The 19432-nt window shown below is 37.4% G+C and overlaps 1 protein-coding gene across 3 annotated transcripts in view; it reads left to right on the top strand.

Annotated features, from left to right (window-relative positions):
• DPYD (dihydropyrimidine dehydrogenase) overlaps window positions 1-19432 on the top strand; it is a 336246-nt gene that overhangs the window by 175720 nt on the left and 141094 nt on the right. For all 3 annotated transcript variants that reach the window (XM_085068147.1, XM_085068146.1, XM_085068148.1), the window contains one exon: window positions 24-239. In XM_085068147.1, the coding sequence (XP_084924273.1) occupies window positions 24-239 (216 nt within the window). The remainder of the gene's footprint in view (window positions 1-23; window positions 240-19432) is intronic.

The following is a 19432-nucleotide window of genomic DNA, read 5'->3' as shown; positions in this document are numbered from 1 at the left end:
TTTGTGTCGTTTTATTTTTACAGTCCTTATATGGTGTTGCAGTTTCTACAGTTCCACAACTACCACTGTTCTACACTCCTATTGATTTAGTGGATATCAGTGTAGAAATGGCTGGACTGAAGTTTCCAAATCCTTTTGGCCTTGCCAGTGCAACCCCTGCTACTAGTTCTGCAATGATTCGAAGAGCGTTTGAAGCTGGATGGGGCTTTGCTGTCACTAAAACATTCTCCCTGGATAAGGTGAGGAAATAATTTAATGTATATTTTGCATGCAACCATTTCTTTGTATAACTGAAAAATCTGAATCTGGAGAGTGTCTCTATTATATCTACCTAGCATAAAGGTAGCAGGAAAGGGTATGATACATTGTGTAGTTCAGCTAGTGTATGCAGTTTCAACAGTGCAGTGACACAATTTCTGGATTTGTATGTTGTTAGAGTCTTCTGTTTTATTGCCCCACCTTTTAATATTAGCCAAATATTGAGTGAAAAAAATCCTTTTTTTTTAAATACAGCAGTGAAAGTGTTTTCTGTGAAGGCTCAGAATGCAAAGGGAATGAGTAACAGCTTTGTCACATAACTCTTAAAAGGCAGATTCTGTGCCAGAGGCTGCCAAGATAAGCCACTGAACTGGAGTTGCAGTTGCAATGTGATAATGTGGCTGCAAGGAGGAGGCTGGGTGGGTAGTGGAAGAGAAAGGTGGAGGCAACATAAAACAAGCCTATGGAGAGAAGAACACAGTGGTATCTACCTTCAGTAACATGTAGTGGAAGATGAAGGAGAATTAAGTCATGAAGGCTACGGCTCAGTGTGGCATCTTAAATAAAACATTTAGTGTAGTTTTAAGTGTGTAATTGCTTGTTTGAATTCAGGAGAATTGCAACTTCTTGTTGCTACATTCAAAATGGTGAAATGAGACCGAGCAAGAAGTTTAGACAGTGAAAGAAAATATCAGCTTTGATATATCACAGAATGAAAAACAGGCTTTGGGCTGGGTGTAGATGTGGTTTGGCTTGTGGAGAGAGGAAGAAAAGCAAAGGTGAATCCTGGGACATAGGCCTGAGTAACAGTGAGTAATAGCAATGTATTGTCAACCAGTGATGAACAGCAGTGTGGGCTGAAGAAAGCTTTTCATAATTTCGTAATTTGTATACAAGGGCCTTTTATTTTTGGTTCAGGGGGGATATACAAGTGGATGGATGGAGCAGAAGAGAAAAGGTGGATATGTTCCTCTGCCACTTTTCCATGGCTAAGTACCATAGATGACTATAGTGGGTGCCCCTCTAGCATGAGGAAGGTCTAAGGACCAAATAATGTATTGCTGCAGCATAATATAAAATACGTCAGGCTGGATTCTACTGGCACTTACACCTGATGTAGCCCTGAGGAAGTAAGTGTTCCTCTGGATTGCAGTGGACATTCCAATCTACTTCTTAGGCCTTATTAAAACATGTTTTTATGACATAAATGTCATTCAAGTATGTTTACAACTGACTTAGATATATAACATACCATCAGTTGTAATTATTCAGTGCCTAGGCTACAGGCAACCCATAGCAAGTACTGAGACTTATTTTTTTATCAGTTTTATTGCTGGTATGCTGGCAGTCCTGCCAGACTGCACGTTGATTACTGTGCCTCTTGAGAGCTAAACAGACACAGGCTGAGTTCCAGCTTGGGTGGGAGTTCAGGAGGAAAGACATGAATGTTGTAGGAAGTGATGTTGGTGCTATACTAAGCAGCAGACTCTGAGTCATTTCTGAAATGGCGACTGCAAAGTGTTCCAGTGGATGCTGTGCTCTGGAGGTGTGACTCAGATGAAGATCTTTCAAGTTTTTTGAAAGTACTTGTTGCAATAAGATGCAAAATATTGCAGGTGTTATTTGTTTTAAAGTTTGTAAGTTCAGGAAAGCACTTTCTAGTGAATTCTAGCTCAGTGATTGTTATTTCTACCTAAGCTTCCTACTAATGTTCAGCAGGCAACAGTACTCATTCTCTGTGCCTAGTCTTGAATCATGTGTTGTGTCTAGTAGAACTGTGTCCCACCCAAGTGCTACCTAGTTTTTCTGTTATTGTATTCTTCCTAGTACTGCACTTCTCACAGGTGTTAAGCTTTAGTATTTGTGACATGATTTGAGATGCTTGGCTGAGAGGTGCTGCAGAAGCAAAATTGCTTTTATTTATCAGAGTAACATTGTACTTAATGATACAAAAAGAACACTTTCCAATGAGAAGAAAAGCTCAATAAGGTAGATCAGTTTTTATGTGAACACGGTATTAGAGAAAGACTGCTCTTGTTGACTTAATGCTAGAAGAAGTTGTTGGTAGAGAGTTTGAAATATTATAGGTTGACATAATGTGCTAACTTTTTTTAACTTCTGATTACGTAGACATCAGTCTTGTGTGGTGTTCAGCAGGGAGCAGAATGCTCTCTTGGGCTGTGGTACCCATGCTGGGGATTTCAGACTGAGCTGTCCTGCCTAGCTAGTCAAAGCAAACTGCGCAGCAGGATCAGGAGCAAAGATTTCCTGATCTAAGCCTGCAGAATTGGTGGGAGGAGGAGGTTCAGCTCCCCAGACAGTACAGTTCCCATGAGTGGAAGAGCTTCTGGGAAGAAAGAGAGCTTGCTAGACACAGTTTTTGGCAGCTGAAGCTTTTCCAGTTCAGCCTTGATCGTATGTGGTACAAGTAGGATTCTGTGTTCATCCCTCGTCTCCTCATTTTATCTGTCCTGGTAAGGCTTAACTGGTGGGCTTCCTTCTGATTTGGCAAACACAAACTGCCTGTGTGGCCATGGGGAGAAATCCTCCCTTTTCAAGAGCCAGTGACTGAATTTGCCACTGTGTTCAGACACTGATAGGGGAAACCTGTGACTTCCCTGTTGACTGTGGGCATCCTCTGGCACTTTAGCAAAAGTGACTGATGCAGGCAAAATTTGAGTGATACATAGGTGGTGAAAAGCATATACAGCCCAATCACAAATTTCAATACATTAGCTATTGTGGGATGGAATAAGGTCAGAGAGAAAAGCATGATAAATCTTGGAAGAAGGGGAACCAAGGACAGAGATAAAAAGGACTCAGGGTGGAGAGCTGTGATTCTCGTAAGACACAGGATTTATTTCACATGAGCTACTTCTCCTTTTCTCTCTTTCATCATCTAGCACAGAAAACTTTTCTAAAACACATGGCTAGTGATCCCTGCAGCCCATGAGAGGCCCTACTGCCTTGCATAAAGGACCTGTTGGGTAACAGTGCTGGAGTTCAACGTCTGGACCGTAATTTACTCCCCTAGTCCTCCTGTGTCATGGCCTCACCTTGAAAGCTTCCCATGCTGCCACAGAGGGAGTTAGCACAGAGTGCACTGTTTCATGCCGTGCTCTCTCCCTTTTTAAACACCCACATCCCTTGCTCATAATTGTCTTCATGACAACCTTTGTAGCATTTTCTGTTTGTAGGGTGAGCATTTCAACTGTGAGTGATTCAGCAAAGTTTGTTCTTTCATGCTTTCATACTATCGTTGAAATTTGCAAAAAAACTAACATGAGAAATAGCTGAAATTCCTTCAGAGTACTTATACTTCTAAATATACTACACTATAAATATTTCAGAAGGTGCTGGATATTACAGCATAGTGCAAATATTAATCACAGGGGACTGTACCTGTGTGTGTCTGTTAGTATCTGTGAGGGAGCTAGTGAATCATAGAATTTTATTTGCTAAATTGAACATATTTGCATGGCTGCTTTAGTATCAACAGGATTTGATTTCTTCCAGAAAAGAGAACAACTGTTTTTGAAATGGACAATCACTAGAAAAGACAAATGGTAGCAGAATAGAACTGTCCCTTCACCAACCTTTTTCTACATTCATGTCTTCCCTTTTTGACTGCAGGATCAATAGCTCATTGCTCTGTTGTTTCAAATAGTATTTCTGTCTAGTTCAGATAACTCTATGCAGCAGCATTTTATTTGTAAATTCTGTTTGCAAGGTATTGAAGGGAAATGGGGGAGCTGCATATCATAGAGTCCACAATAAATGGACACCAATTATTACCTCTTTTAGAGCTTCTATGAACAGAAAACTACATGCAGAATGAGAGATGCTGCATTAATTAAAACAAATGTAAAACAAATAAAACAAACAAATTTGTTAAAACAAATAACTGTCAGTGGGAGCATTTTAGGAGAAGTGGCATACTGAGCTGGTTTATTTATTAAGTATTTATTAGTGAGTATTGCTTAGGACACAAAATTTGCATTAAAACCTTTAATCAGAAAGTTTGTATAAGCATCATATCAAAATAAGTCAAAGCTTATATGAGGTGTGCACATCCCTATACCATATTCCCTGCCACAGTGAGGAGTTTATGGCAGAAATTAGGGTTTTATCAGCTGAATTCAGGCTTTGTTGTTCTCTCACTGCATTGTACGGACTGTTTAGAAAGATGAAAAAACAACTGGGTTAGCAGAAATGTTTGCTTTGATTTTTAGATGCTTCCTTCACTTCTAAAATTTAATTCTGATTAATCAGATACATCTGTCTTTATTTTGTTGTGACATGCATTGATTTGTGATGCTGTCGCTTTCAATAATGCAGAAACAGTTGCCTTTATTATGAGAACCAGCAGAAAACAACATGCAGACTAACTTCATTTTTAATCTTTAATTTTTTTTTCATTATATATGGAGCAAGTTGCGTGGATGATTTTAAAAACAAAGCTGCAATTAAAACTAGATTAGATTTGAACTAAACCATAGCGGAGGAAACTTTCTAACCATAATGTGTGTTTATGCAGTTCACAGACTTAGATTTTACAATACATTTTCAGAACCATTTCTAAATAAAAAACATTGCTGGCAGAGAATTAATTAATTTGCCCAGCATATATTGCATTTCTATGTGCTGTTATTACAATATACATATTCAGGTTCCAGCTAGTTCTCTCTCTGTACATTTGCACTGGGTGCACCTTGCTTCATAATTGAAGGTGGTAAAAAAATCATGGTACAATGATGCATTGTTTTCCATAACATTAGTATTTCACAGAAGTGAATCTGTATTACAAAATGTATATTTTTGTATGATATTACAGCATAGTAATTTAGATTAAACTAGTTATAATTTATGGTGCCAAGCCAAAAAGCTATTTAAGATGCATTAAAATGCAGAACCATGACATTTGAAATTCTGATGTTCTTAATATGACAAAGGTTATTCTATGGAGTTTTGCTATAATATGAAATATTAATATTTCACAATACAGTTTTGATGAAGTACAATTTGCCTAGCTTGCATATGATAAAGAAATTAAATGCTTACCAAGGGAGTTCAGTGAGAATTAGAGCCCCGCCTGAACATCTGCTTGAAATGTTATTATCCTGTCCTACTGACAGCATCGCTCCCTCATTGTTTTTCAAGATTGACAGCTGAATATTGTACTGATTTCTGCAGCAAATATGTCTAGGTGAACTTTGTTTGGTTTTTAGGAATTTAGAATATGCTTTTGATTTCCATCCTATAATTTTTTTTTATACTCTTGACATTTGTAGATGCCAGATTGAGGTCTAGTATGCTGTAGCAAAGATAGACCATTGACTTGCAACGAAATGCCAGTTGATATCTCAGTAAACAGAAATATTACTATTCTTTATTGTGTGGTCTGTATGAAAGCTGTATGGGCTTTCTTTGGGGAGACAAATGATCAGATTGTTAATGTCAAATATAAAAGGGACTGTTTGCCTTTCTACTAAATAGCATTAGACAACTTTTATTAACTATATTTTTGAACAGAAGAATGAGTGTTTTATGGGATTCCTTAGCACACAACACTCAAGTTAAATGATTCTCTGTTTTACAAGTTTTAAAATTATTATTATTGGTTGTAATATTCTTAGGAGTTCTTTATGTCCTTAATTTTTTTCCATATTTCTGAAAGAATTTTAAAAAGAAATACCATCTTTATTGTTGCACAATTTTTTTTATTTTTAGATCAGTGCATAAAATCAGCAAAGTTTAACAGGAGAGGTAAAAGGCTATGCTAGGGAAATGCTGTAGAATGTAATTATTATCTTTTAAAATGCTGTAGTTATGCCATTTTATTTTTATACAGAAAATGTGTTATTTAGTGACAAAAAAAGAAAACAAAATTCTGTGAATCTAAGTAGCAGAAAAACAGATTTCCCTCCTTTTTCCCAGAGAAAAGTAGTTCTCTGATATGTTCAACTTAAGGACCAGATCTCATCTCTCTACTGAGTTTTACCCTATCTCTGACCCAGTATAAAGAAGGTTGGAGACTTCTTTAAATGCAAATAGCTTCAATAGCTTCAAAATTGCTGTCTGAGGAAAGTACTGTGTTTAACCATGCTTTTTACTCAGTCCATACACCTGCTGATGTAGGGGTTGGCATATCTTCACCCTGGAAGAATCTGTTTGGAGAGATGTAGCACAGCTTGAACACAATGAAAGAGAGACCAAAGATGCAGGGACTGAGAGCTTTAACAAAGTCATAATTGATAAGCCAAGGCCTTTCCTACCACAGCTGAAGTCTGCACCAAGTAGATACATGCCTTATATGGTTGCAGGCATGCATTTTGATACCAGTGGATTTGCAAGTGAGGCACTTTTATAATTTAAAATCAGTATCATTTAAAAACCTGGTTTTACCATCAGTAATTCTGGTTATTTTTAGCCAAATAATATTTCTAATGCTGAAGATAACAGACTGCATTTTTAAAGCAAGAGTTTAACAACAATCTGTAAAAAGTCAGTCTCTCTCTCTCTCTCTTTGTGACTGTATTTACTACTTTAGAAATGAAAAGCTTCTTACAAGTTCGTGATAAAAATTGAACCTCCGGGGAAATGTTTAGTCCCACTCTTCCTGTAGCGTTAAATATCACAGAAATGCTGCATTTCTTCTGCAGTGAGAGTCTGTCTCCTGCACAGAGTCTCTCATGGAGAAGTCTGTTATCTCCAGGCGTGGAGCAATGTGACAATTCATCAGTGGAAGACAGAGGGATCTGTCATGCAGGGGTGTTGAACACTGAGTCAATAAACCTCATCTGTGGTAAAGGACAGATTTTTACAAACTGAGGATCAGCAATTTTCTCCCCATATTATCACTTTTTCTGCCATTCACCCTCATGGAGAACAGTGAGCGTGGTTGTAACTTGAGCTCGTGGTGTAAGTTCCACAGAGCCTAAGCTGGCAATGGCTTACCTGCCTCAAAGCTGCACACAAAGCTGGCCAGCAAAGGTAAAACCAGATACATGTGCAAAAATGGTTCTTGGTAGGCTGCAGGATTCTTAGTTTTGAAATCATTATGATGCACTTTAATGGCTAACCACAGATGTTCAGGAAAAAATGAAATCTTTATTTTGTCATTATAGAATCCAGAAGTTTCCTCTTTGTCAAGTCATTGAATTTTTGACTCTCCCCATTTGTTTAAGCACGTGTGCCAGAGTTTGCATTTTTTCCCCTCATTTCCACATTCTAATTATAGAAAAGATCCAGAACACCATCTAGACTTCGGTCTAGACCTACTGAGATACTGAAGTGGAATAAAGGAAGAGTGGTCTTCATGATTCAGTCGCTCTAACTTACAGTACAGCATCTTTACTGAGGTCTGCATTCATTGCTGTGGTCAAATTTTGGCTTCTGTCAAAGTCTAGGTGACACTGTGGGACCCCACCTCTGCCCTCTAAGGTTTTAAGGCTGCAGATGCCTTGGGGAAGACCTGCTTCCAGCCCTGGGCCTCCTCCTCAGGCACCAGTTGGCTGCTTCTGCTTCAGCTGTGCACCTGCAAGGGCAGCTGTGCTGTTGGGTGACTGCTGTTCTGCTCTGCACCACCACAAGCTGAGGAGACCTAAAGTGCCTCATGCAGCAGCTGTTGGCCCAAGATTCCTGGTTGGACCAAGGAGTCTTGCAACATGTTTGCAGAAATGTGGTCCCGAATTGAATCTGCAGGGGCACTCTTAAAGCAGCGTCAAGCGTTTATGTGGTGGTGGAGAGCTCGTGTTAAGAATTTTGCAGGCATTAGCTGAAATCATGTAATTGTCCCTGAACTGGCATGTTTCCACACACACATTTACAGGGTTATCTTAATCACTTCTCAAGAAATTTTTGGTTATACCAGTGTAGCTTCTATACAAAGGCAATACACTTCTCGTAAGTGTTTGAGTTATCTCAGGTCTTGAGTTCCCACTTGGTAAATGAAACAAGTAAGGCTGTGTTTAACATCTGATTTGCCCACACAAGAAGTTAAGAAAGCAAAGAGCTGATTTTTGAATCTCATGGTGATATAATTGCATTTACTTCTGATTGACATTGTTGCAAAAGCAGAATGAAGTCCCATATGTTTAAAAAACCTGACAGGTTCTTATGGAAAAATACCTATTACTAATCTAAATATGTGTGTGAATGTATTCTAAATAACATTTATCAGTATTCGAGATACATAATTACCTAATTTTTTTTTTACTATGACAGCAATTGTGGGACTCTATCCTTGGGTCAAGAAGTGTAGAATTTTTGTGAATAAATCTTAGAGTTAATACTAGGAGGAGACAAGTGTATCTATCCATGAACTTTGGAATTAGTACTTCAAGAATTATCCAAAAAGCTCTTGTCAATGCTAATGGCAAAATCCAATTTTTGGTCTATAGAAAAAGGAAATAGGAACACACATTTTTAATAATCCCTTAATATCCATGTCGTATTAGTCTTTAATTGTAATTTCTCACAATATGTATTATAAGGACATGCAACTTTAGATTTGGGTGGAGGACTTGATACTAATTCAAAAATTATTTCTACTGAGTTACACTAATGCTATTGAATTATTATTCAGTATTGACATTTTATACTTTAAACTAATCTATTTTGGCTTTCCTGGTGCATTTTGGACTATGAAGCAGTTAATTACAATGCAAGCTATAGGTTTTGAAAGCAGCTGTCACTACCTTTTCACTGTTCTAGAACATATATTTAAACCTGCAATATGTAAGTAAATTTTAAAATTATTTTCCCTTAACTTCCACTTGCCTGACTTCTCTGATAATTAAGTGGAGTATAAGAGTTAAAAAAATTAAATTCCTAAACCACATTACAAATGAAAAAGACATAAACTAATGTTGTATCTGAACGTTTCTTTGTTAGCAGCTGACCTTCTGTTCCTAGAGAAAAGAAAGTCTTAGCTAGAAGACAGTTCAATAAATGAACAGGCTATATATTGATTTTTCTCCCTCTTCCGTTGTTATGTAATATGATTTCCCTTCCCTTGCAAGGGTTGCTGTTGTACAGGATAGGGCTGGGATCATGGTCGTGGAAGCGTATGGGAATGTGTAGACTAAGGAAGGCTGTCACAGCAGTCAATAAGATCTGAGAGGTGTTGACTAATTGCCTGCTAATTACACAGTAAATTGTCTAATTAAGCTGATGGTTAATTAGGGTACGCTCGCACAGCAGTCTTATGGAATTTTTGTCTGATGTCTGGGAAGCAGCTTGTGTAATTGGCAAACTGGTAAGGACTGGCAGGGAACATGACTGGGAAGCATGCTGCCAGTAGATGACAGAATAAGGATGCGTTTGCACAAAGGTTGTCATGTGAACACGCAGGGGTTTGTTAGCCTTCTCCAGCTACATGGCAGCGAGCACAACGAGGAATCGAGCTGAAAGCTGCTGGAAGCTGTAAATAAAGTAAGGTTTAAGCATGTAATGTTAGAAAAGCGGTGACATGTGATCTTATATTTTAGTCAGTTTGAACTTTAGATAAACACAGGGCATCAAAATTCTCATGTACAGAACTTCACCAAACTGTGTGACTTGACCATGGCAGTAATTACGGTATTGTGATCTATTTAGTGGAGTCCCAAAAAGATCCTGTTTCCAGGGACGTGCTACATATGTATGTTGTTGTTGAAAAAGTATACCTGTTAATAAGGATGCTGGCTGGCCATCATAACCATCATGTTTGGCATTCTGAATGCACTTTGGCTGGCAGTGTGTCCGTCCCCAGATGTGACAGAGTATGAGTAGGTCATCATGGTGCTCTGAATAAAGTATGTGCACACCATGCATAACTGTAATATCATTAATGAAAATGTGGATTCCAGATTCTGACCCAAAGCCAATAGAAATGGTCAGGAATATTAAGCAGAGAGATCCTGGACAGGACAGGAGTACAGACACCAAATTTAGTCAAGCATCAATTTTCTATGACTTAAAATTTTTGTTCAGTAAAACAACATGGTACATGGATTTTCTTAAAGCTAATTACACATGTAAATTTCCTGCAGAATCAGAACTGCACAACACAGGATTGGGTCTTCACATGATGTTATTTAATTTTGAGTTACTGCAAAATCGGTGAAAAAAATAGCTCTTTGTATATAATGAGCTAAACCAAAGGAAGTGTGCATGCATGTGCATGCTTATTTGTTAAGAATGTTTTGATGTCACTTGAGCAAAGTGAAACTTAATATCCACTTTGATTCTTGGAAATTATATTTGTTTCGGAGGTCTGCATCTTTTTATTTCTAAGCATTTGGAGTATCTGGTTTGGGCACAGTGTCTTTCTGGAACAAAAAGAAAAATTAACTGAATTCCAGATCTGGAGTGCCACTGAAACTGTTGATTTTAATTTTTTTTTCTTTTAAATTTAAACCACACATATGTTTCTTCTCCCATAGAAATAGAATTTTCAAACAATCAAAATTTGAGAGATTAAATTATACTTTCTTTGAATTAATAGAGCTGCTTTTATCCAGTGATCTTGCTGCTTCTAGTTCTCATCACCTGCACAGTTAATAATGCCTTTATGTAGCACTGTCTATGTTGTGAATTTTTTTTATGATTTTTCCTTCAAAAAATTTTGAGCAAAATCATGGTACACTAAGAGCATTCTCACTTGCCAGTCATCAGACAGAGGACTCCAAATACTCACAGGCTAATCTAGAGGACCTTAAACCTTCTCTGAGGGGGATTATAACAATACTTGTAATGTTGTTACTCTGTGTATGTATGCACAGAATAAAATGCTACAATTCCCCTGCATCAGATCCTGTGAATTGTTGCATAAAATGAAAAAGGTGTAGTATGTTGATTCAAGTCAAAACCATACAGAGAGGCCCTGTGTACATAATTTCCTTTCAAATAAAATGCACTTTAAATTTACATTTAATATTTACATGTATGATTTTTCCACATCCATCTGCACATATGCAAAAACAAACCTCTTCAATTACTTTTTCCTTGCTGTTTTTAAGCATAATTCCATAAAAGTATTGGAGAAACTACTGTTTTTGCCTCTGACAGCACATTCAGGAACAAAGCTCACTTCACCAGCCAACTGCAGGAACTGAAAGCATACAGTGCAACCATCACAGTTGCTTTCATTTTCCGTCATGGGGCAGCAAATGGATACATTCTAATGCATTTTATTCTCTGAAGACAAAGAAAGGAGTTCAGAGGATAATTGTTACCTTATTATATCCTTCAAAAGGAATTTCTGGCACATGCTATTATGATTTATGTTTTAATAAATCAAACAAACATAGAAAAGCGTGTTTCTAGTAATTCACATGATATAGTAAATGTATGTGTGAAAAGCTCTACTGCAACATCACAATCTGTAATAAAAATGGTATGGCAATAATGCTGCTGCTAAACAGCATCAATAGGCAACTTATTTTAGAAATAATTTGTTTTAAACATACTAATTCTTTTCATATGCAGTTGTAGCTCTGTCTTACATATCTGTAGAATCTATCAAAATTGGGAACATTTCCCAAATGTCCCTAATGCAGTCTGTCCCAAAGCATCTTCCTTGCCCATTTTCAAGCCTCATACTTAAACAATGGAGTGAGAGGAGCACGCTGTCAGCGCAGTGTCGGCGTTGTGTTCAGCTTTATTGCCTGTGATGGTTCTCTCCCTGTGCAGCTCAGGAGGGTTCCTGTTTGCACCCTTTTATTTAATGTGTATATCAAGCCATAGAGAAGGTTTAGTAAAGTGACATTGATTGAAGTGTTTTCAATATGTCGAAACTCAGCTTTATAACTCTCAGCTGATTTAGCTGGAGCAGTTGATTGCATTGTTCAGTGTTTGTGGGAGACTGGGGCATGGTTGAAAGCATGCTGAGCAAAAGTCAATCCAGACAAGATAGGAGTGATGCTGGGATCGTTAGAGGAAACATCCAGAGGCTACAGCAAGAGAATTATCAGTCCTTCCGGCTGAGGGATGTAGTTCCATTCCAGGCTGTAGCTGCAACAACAGATAAGAGCCAGAAGCCTACACCCCTTTTATTTTCTGAATGCAAGCTTTGTAATGAGTATCCATGCTTTAAATTTCAAGATTAACCTACCTCCAGCCTGTGCTATATTGGACAGGGTCTTAAATCTATCCAAATATTGTCAGTGGTGATGAACTTCATGGCTTGAAGGGAATCAAAACTGCCCCCAGCCCGTATTGCCTGATTTGGGTGCGCTGGGATGAGGTGAAAGGAGATGCTGGCATTTCACTGTTGCTGCACATGCTTGGAGCTTCTGCCCTGGGTGATCTGTAACAGCCCAAACACCTCAACTCCAGCACAAACTTAAAGAGCTTGTTTTTCCTCCCTAACTTTGCAGGAATTGAGGAAAGGATGAATATTGGGTTTCTAGTTGCTACTGTTTTTTTATTATTCTGTTTGAGTTTGTACTGCTGCCAAGAACAGTGCTCTCAGAAGGTCAGTTGATTGCTGCTCCTGTGTAGGAGGTATATTTTAAAGACTGACAGGAGTACCTGGATTAGGTGATTTCACATGGAGGTAATGCAGGTCTCAAACACATAAATAAGCAAAATCTTATTTTCCTGTATTCTGGATATATTCAAACTCAGATGAATTTCTCTGTCGACATTTATGGATTTTTTTGTTTGATATCCAGAAATGTTTTGTGCCTTTAAGAACAGAATATTGGAGTCCATGTCCAAATTTTTAGAGTATGTATTTTTGAGTGTCACATTTTTTAAATGGTAATACTTTTGTCATTTCTTATTTCAGGCTACAAATCTGCATTTATCTTGGTTAAACTTGAACAAATCTATCAGCCAGAAAATTCATAATAGTATATTATAATTTCTTTTTCTAGAAACAGAAATGCAAATTTAATCTTCACATTACAATAATACTGTATCTATCCAAATACATGGTTTTCTTTAGTGAGCAACTTTGCTTCCATAATATAATTTACATTTTTATTTCTATTTTAACACTATGGTTAGAGAAGGCCCTAAAATGTTTGAAAGTGAAAGAATATATCTGAGAGTAAAGTATTAAAATGATAAACCAAGGACCATCAATCTTATGACTTCTTTCTTATGCTTCTCTCTACAATACTTTGCTATCGTAAAAACAATTGTTCTTACTGTGTGTTGGGAGTTGTATACCAGTAGATACATGAGCTCTGTCTTGTGATGTTTATTTCATGGTTTTTGGGTGGTATTTTGTGTGTTTCTTGCATTCCTCTTTTAACACAATTTAAAAAAATTAGTTCCAGAGAGTGCAAGGATTTAATGAGGTTTTAAGTAACCAAAAAATAACAGTTTCTACAGAATTAGAATGGCATATTTCAAACTCTGCTGAAAATATATCTGATGGTCAAATTTATCCAGAGGAGAGACTTGCTTCTGTGTCAGACATCCTCCATGTCTAGCTCGCTGCAATTATGTTCAAGGGTTCACACTCCTACCAGCTCTCTTCCTCATGTGTTTTCCTTGTCTGTTAAGAAATCTTTTGTCAGCCAGCCCTTTCTGTGCCAAAGGGGCTGGTATCATGGGCAGTAGAACATTCACACTTGTTTGGCTTTTGCAGCATGTGCTGGACTGCTTCCTGTTCCTTCTGTAAATGGTGGAACACAACATCACCCATATTCTTGCTTTTCTATCTATTAAGCAAGAGTGCACAGTGTGCTTGCTGGTATTCAAAACCATGATGTTAGTGCCTGTTTCATACAAAATAATATGACTTAATAGCATAATTGGAGGATGTAGTATTTGCATTCAGCACGTGTGTTTACAGTGAAGTGTCTCGATATAGCTGGGCTCTCAGGGATAGAAACATCAAGTACAACAAAGAAAATCATTTTTTTTTCCAAGTGGTGGAAATGAGAGTTGTTTATTTTAAGAGATCTTATGTAAACGTAACTGGGGGAGGAAAAGTAAGCCAGCATTTCCAGCCAATCCACGCCTTCGCACACATATCTCTTCTGGCCGGAGCTTTCCCCTTTGGTGCCGTTAGCATTTTCATTTCAAAAAACGACAGTCTGCAGTGGAAGCAGTAAAAATGTTCAACCTGTGGTTTAAATTATTGATTTTTTTGAATATTGAAGCAGTATTTCAAATGGGTTTTGTTTGAGTTACTTCTGGGTAGAGGGTTCCAGAGGTAATTTGATATCTAAAAGCCTGTGTATTTCAAAGCCATTTCAGTCTTTTGAGTTCCTTCAGCTGATCAGCTGATTGGGTAAAATACCTTATTGTCTCCCGAATTGCAGTCAATAGATAAACTGCAGCTCAAGGTTAGCACGTAGACCAGCATACAATGCTCTTGGTGATTTATTATGTGTACTCAGTGTCCAATCAACTGACAAAAAATACCTCATTTATTTTTAATGCAGTAACATGTCTTCACACAAAAAAGAAAAAATCTTTTGAGATGCTAGTGTTCACAATCAAGATGGGAGAGCTCTGTTTCCTATATCACTTGGCAATGATGCATAATTAAAATTAGGTGAATTCATGGTATAAAATCCAGTATGTGTAAATGAGAAGTAGGTGCATGTATTTTCACAAATAGATTGTTACCTTACTGCAGAACGCAACGACTGTAGTGAAAGAGAAGTCACTTTTAAAGAACTGCAGTAGAAGCAGCAATCATGTTCCTTCACAAAGGGCTGGGTTGTTGATGGTTGTACATGAACAATGTTTAGAAAGTTAGCCATTCTCAGAACCCTTCTATTCACAGAAAAAAAAAAAGTAAAAATGGTATTACTTTAATAAGGCTCAGATCTGGCAGTGGAACCATATTGGAATGAATATTGGAGTTGGTTGGAACTGTGAAAACTAAATTAATTGAAGGAATGGGCCCAGGTAAGAAGGGTTATTACCACTAACGACACTAAATATCATAGAATAATGGTGTGAGTCAGCTTTTAAACAGGTTTTTTCCCTTAAGGAAGCTATGGGTTAAAGAGTACCAAAATTAAAAAAAAAAAAATCACTAAAGTATGGATTATGTAAATTAAACAATTAGGCATCTTATTTTGTAAATATGCATATATATTGTATAAATAAATTAAATTCAAATTATTGTTAAATAAAATTCAAATATGCGAATATGAGTTATGAAAAGATGTGTTGCATAAAGAGCTTATATAATGCCCAATTGTTTCTGTCTTAAAATAACGCTACAAGTACAATTCAGTCCTACAATAACTAGTTTCTGTGAGTGTAGTTTAAGAATTTGTCAGATTTCGTTGATCCTCTTGGGATCTGCACTACAGTGTTTTGTATTGTAGTTTACACAATCGCATTCAAATCCCATGAGTTCCTGCTGTACTGGTGTGTCCACAAAATAGTTTTGTCCGTCCTGTTCTAGGTGTGCAGCAAAGAAGTCTGCCCTGCTCCGTCCAGGCTGCACTCTGGTAAGGTTGTCTAAAATAGTAGAGATATAAAAATCCAGACCCCTAATGCCTCCAAAACCAGAAACATGCACTCTCTACCTGCCTATATACTTGTTTTGCTTGTTATGTGAGCACTGACTGTGCTGTATGGATTAGTCTCCATACAAGGGATAAGCTTTGGGCTGAGAAGAGCCTTGGTAATTCCTGGGTGTTTTAGGTAACGCTGGGTGTCAGTGCTGTGGAGCTCTCCTTGGTCCTGATGCAAACTTGGCCTCACTGCCATTAGAGCGAGACTTCTCCGGGGATCTGTCATCTTGTAGTAATGGTTGTATCCTATTAGTGACGTTTTTCAGTGAGCTGTGCTTTAAACTCCGCAGTTCCTGGTAGAAAAGAGTATGAAAAGACAATCCGTATGTTCTATTTATCACTAGTATAATTATCCCTAACAAAGGATTTCTTGTGGGGCTAAACCCCATATTTCTCCTTATATCGCTTTGTGCCTGACTTTTTGTGTTTAGCATCAGATGGCTTTTGAATCTTTGCCCCAGTTTTAAATCAATATTCTGTTGGGATAAATGGAGGGCCTGCAGGTCAAGCTGCCCTCTCTAGCTCAGGACAGATTTACTTTTAGTATTCCAGTTTCGGGCATGCATAAGCCTTTTGTAGTAGCTCTCAGTTGGCTGTGCCATTAATGGTGCCAGAGATCCAGCCACAGCTGTTATATACTTTCTTGCACCCCTGTGGCAGTAATAGTGGGAACATTTAGCACAGATTCCCAAATGAAACCCTAACTCAATTATAGTGTCTCACAACCACCTTCCTATTGATTTCAAGGGGAACAGACTTCATATCTCCCTTATCTGTGTGTGCCTGCTAGATCCTCTGATGAGCATATTTACTTAACTGACAGACCTGAGCAATGACTCCAGAGAGGGCTGGGGTTTGGGACCTTTTATACATTTAATGAAAAAGGACATGCTTAGCTTAGAATAGTGTTTTACCTCAGTGGTAAACAGAAGAACTGTCCTGCTAGGAATTTCCATGTATCATGGCTGCTTTTAGTTCTTACAAGAATATTTTAATAAGCTTTGATCTTTTTGCATTATTAAATTTGTGTTTTATGTCCCACAGGGTGGATTTTTAAAAGCCAATAGAATGTGTCATTTTTCATGGGCATTTAAAAAAGTTAATAGGCAATGACTAAGCTACCGTTATGAAAACTTCAGGTGAATGTAGAGTAAAACCAGACTTGAGATGGGGCCTCGGTGTCTGCCACAAGCAGATGGGAAACAGAGCTTGTCCTTTGGCATAAAAATTCTGTGTGCACTTCAGCACTTCTCTACATGGATTTCTGTCTGTCAGAGAGGGTATAACATCTGCAAACACTGAATGTTTATTTATTGAGAGCTCAGTCTGGAAAAGCAGAATCAGCCCATCAGGCCGGAAATCTCTGCTTTGAAGTTCTCAAGTGGAAAAAGCCATTTCTGTCTAGATTATTGAGCCTATGTGTGGTGCCCCTCATCATGACTGATGGGTGATCACACAGTACTCTCAGAGGAGCTCAGATCTCCCCTTGACAGATCCTGGTTCCACCCTTCCTGAGCTTGGTCCATCCAGGCTTTGCATTTCCAGACACTCTCCCTAGGATATATACATCATGTCCGAAGTTCTCTATGAGCTTTACTACCAGAGAAGTACTGCATCCTTACCAATCAAAATACGCCAGCAGAGTTTGTTCCATGATTCAGGGGATCAGAAAAAACCTTACTCATTACAAAAAATGGTAACTAATTCAGTATGAGAGTTTAATTTGCAGTGCAAGATTTGAGATTCCTTGCAAGTTGATTCACAGAAAAGTAATTTTGAAAGAATGTTGTCAATTATTTGATTTTTCTTTATTTAGCTTAAATCTATTCTGAAAAATAGTTCAACTGTTTTTATGTCTCCGAACCCAAAACCTAACAGCTTGCATGCAATACTCTTATGTGTGTCCTTACTCAGATAGCTGATACAAAGAGGAAAATGCTAGGGTTTTTTCATGAATTTTAACACAGATGAGACCTCCAGCAAAAATCAAAATCTATTTTATAGATCCTGCCTGAAATGTAGTGCTGAATTAAAACTGGTTTGAATCTCTCACAAGATGTTCAAATCTGAGTTAAAATTCACAGGGGCTGATATTTTCATGGTTTGTTTATCCCATGATTATGTTATCCAGAGATCTGTACAATCAGGCTCTGAGAATGTGGCTTAGCCTTGCAATCCCTGCTCTTACAAAAGACCCTTTGGCTTCCAGAGGACTTTTACATAGAAAAAGATAAAAGGAGTATATTAAAAACAAAGTTAATTCTTAAGAGCTCAGTTATCAAAGTAGTAATCTATGGCTAGATTATCATTGGAATGTAAAGCAAAATATTCCTTTAGATACTTCCACCTTCCCTGTACCTCTTTTTCTATGACTTGAAATTGTTTAGTGCTACCTGGAGAATTGATACTTCTAAAGTTATAGACCTAGCTATTTAAATAGCATCCCAAATAGAATTGATATTGTTTCTTGGAGTTTCTCACCCCTAAATACACACAAATGTTAATCAATGCTTATAGTATTTAGCATTCTTAATCCTAATGGAAAAAGAAAATACGTAAGTAGTACAAGACGTACCTCAATATTTGCAATTCATCCCCAGCAGAAAATTTAAATACATGCTTGAAGGAAGTAATGTGACTCTCATCCTAATTATTCAATCCAGCAATAAAAATATTTTGGATTATACATAAATTTGAATATAACTTTAGTGATCTGTAACTCCCTAATGTTGATTCTTTGTGCAAGAATTTTAACAAGTCTTTAAATAGGATTGTAGTGAAAAGATTTTTATTCTTGATTATTGAAAAAATCATATCTTTTTCCCCTGAAGGGAGTCATCTAGTCTCCCCTCCTCCTAGGAGAATATAATAGTCTTGATTTACTTACAGAAATCTGGAGGAAAATATTTTAGTGATGGTTCACAATTTACTGATGGAGTTTTATAAAACAGCCTCTAGGAACAGCTAGAAATACATTGATTATATGGCTTCCCTGTGAGAAAACAGTAATTAAAATTATACCACAGATTCTATCAGGACATGTTAATATTTAATTAGGCAATAAATGAGCTTGGTACAGGTGTCCAGAATTGTTGACAGGAGCTTTTTTAATCCATGTAGTATTGTCTGTTAAATAAACAGTTACCTCTTTGCTTTTTTCAACTGTTTTGAAGTTACATGCCTAATTAGCAGCCATTAGTATTGCTGGTTTAGAATTAGGAGATGAACTGCAATTCTCTTCTATTTTTCGTCTAGAGGAGCTCATTCTCTGGTCTTGTGTGTCTTGGCTTCTAGGTCATCCTGTTAGGAACCTCCTGACACTACTGTTTCTGTATTGCCTTCTTACAGTATTTTGTTTAGCATAGAAAACAGTGTTAGAGAAACTAACACTGAGTTTTCTCTAATGATGATGTTTGAAAAAACTATGTTCATTTGGTCTCCCCTTCAAATATAAGAAGAGAGTTTGTATTCTCCTTGTAAGCATGACTCCCTTTAGTGACTCTTTCAAACTTGCTGCTGCAAATATATCATGTAATTCTTCCTTCTCTTCCTGAGTCTTAGTTTTTTGAAGGGGTCTTACCTATGTTAGTTCCTCCCTGATTTTCTTACACACACTAAGAACTGCCTTTTCATACCCATTTCATGGGACCTTTCAATAGTACTCTTCTAGAAAGAAGTCTTAAGAATTGCTGCTC

This window comes from Lichenostomus cassidix, chromosome 8 (genome assembly GCF_008360975.1).
Source record: "Lichenostomus cassidix isolate B80296 chromosome 8, HeHo_3.0, whole genome shotgun sequence".
In the NCBI taxonomy this organism is placed as follows: Eukaryota; Metazoa; Chordata; class Aves; order Passeriformes; family Meliphagidae; genus Lichenostomus; species Lichenostomus cassidix.
Note: the sequence above shows the minus strand (reverse complement) of the source record. Positions and strands in the feature narration are given on the sequence as shown.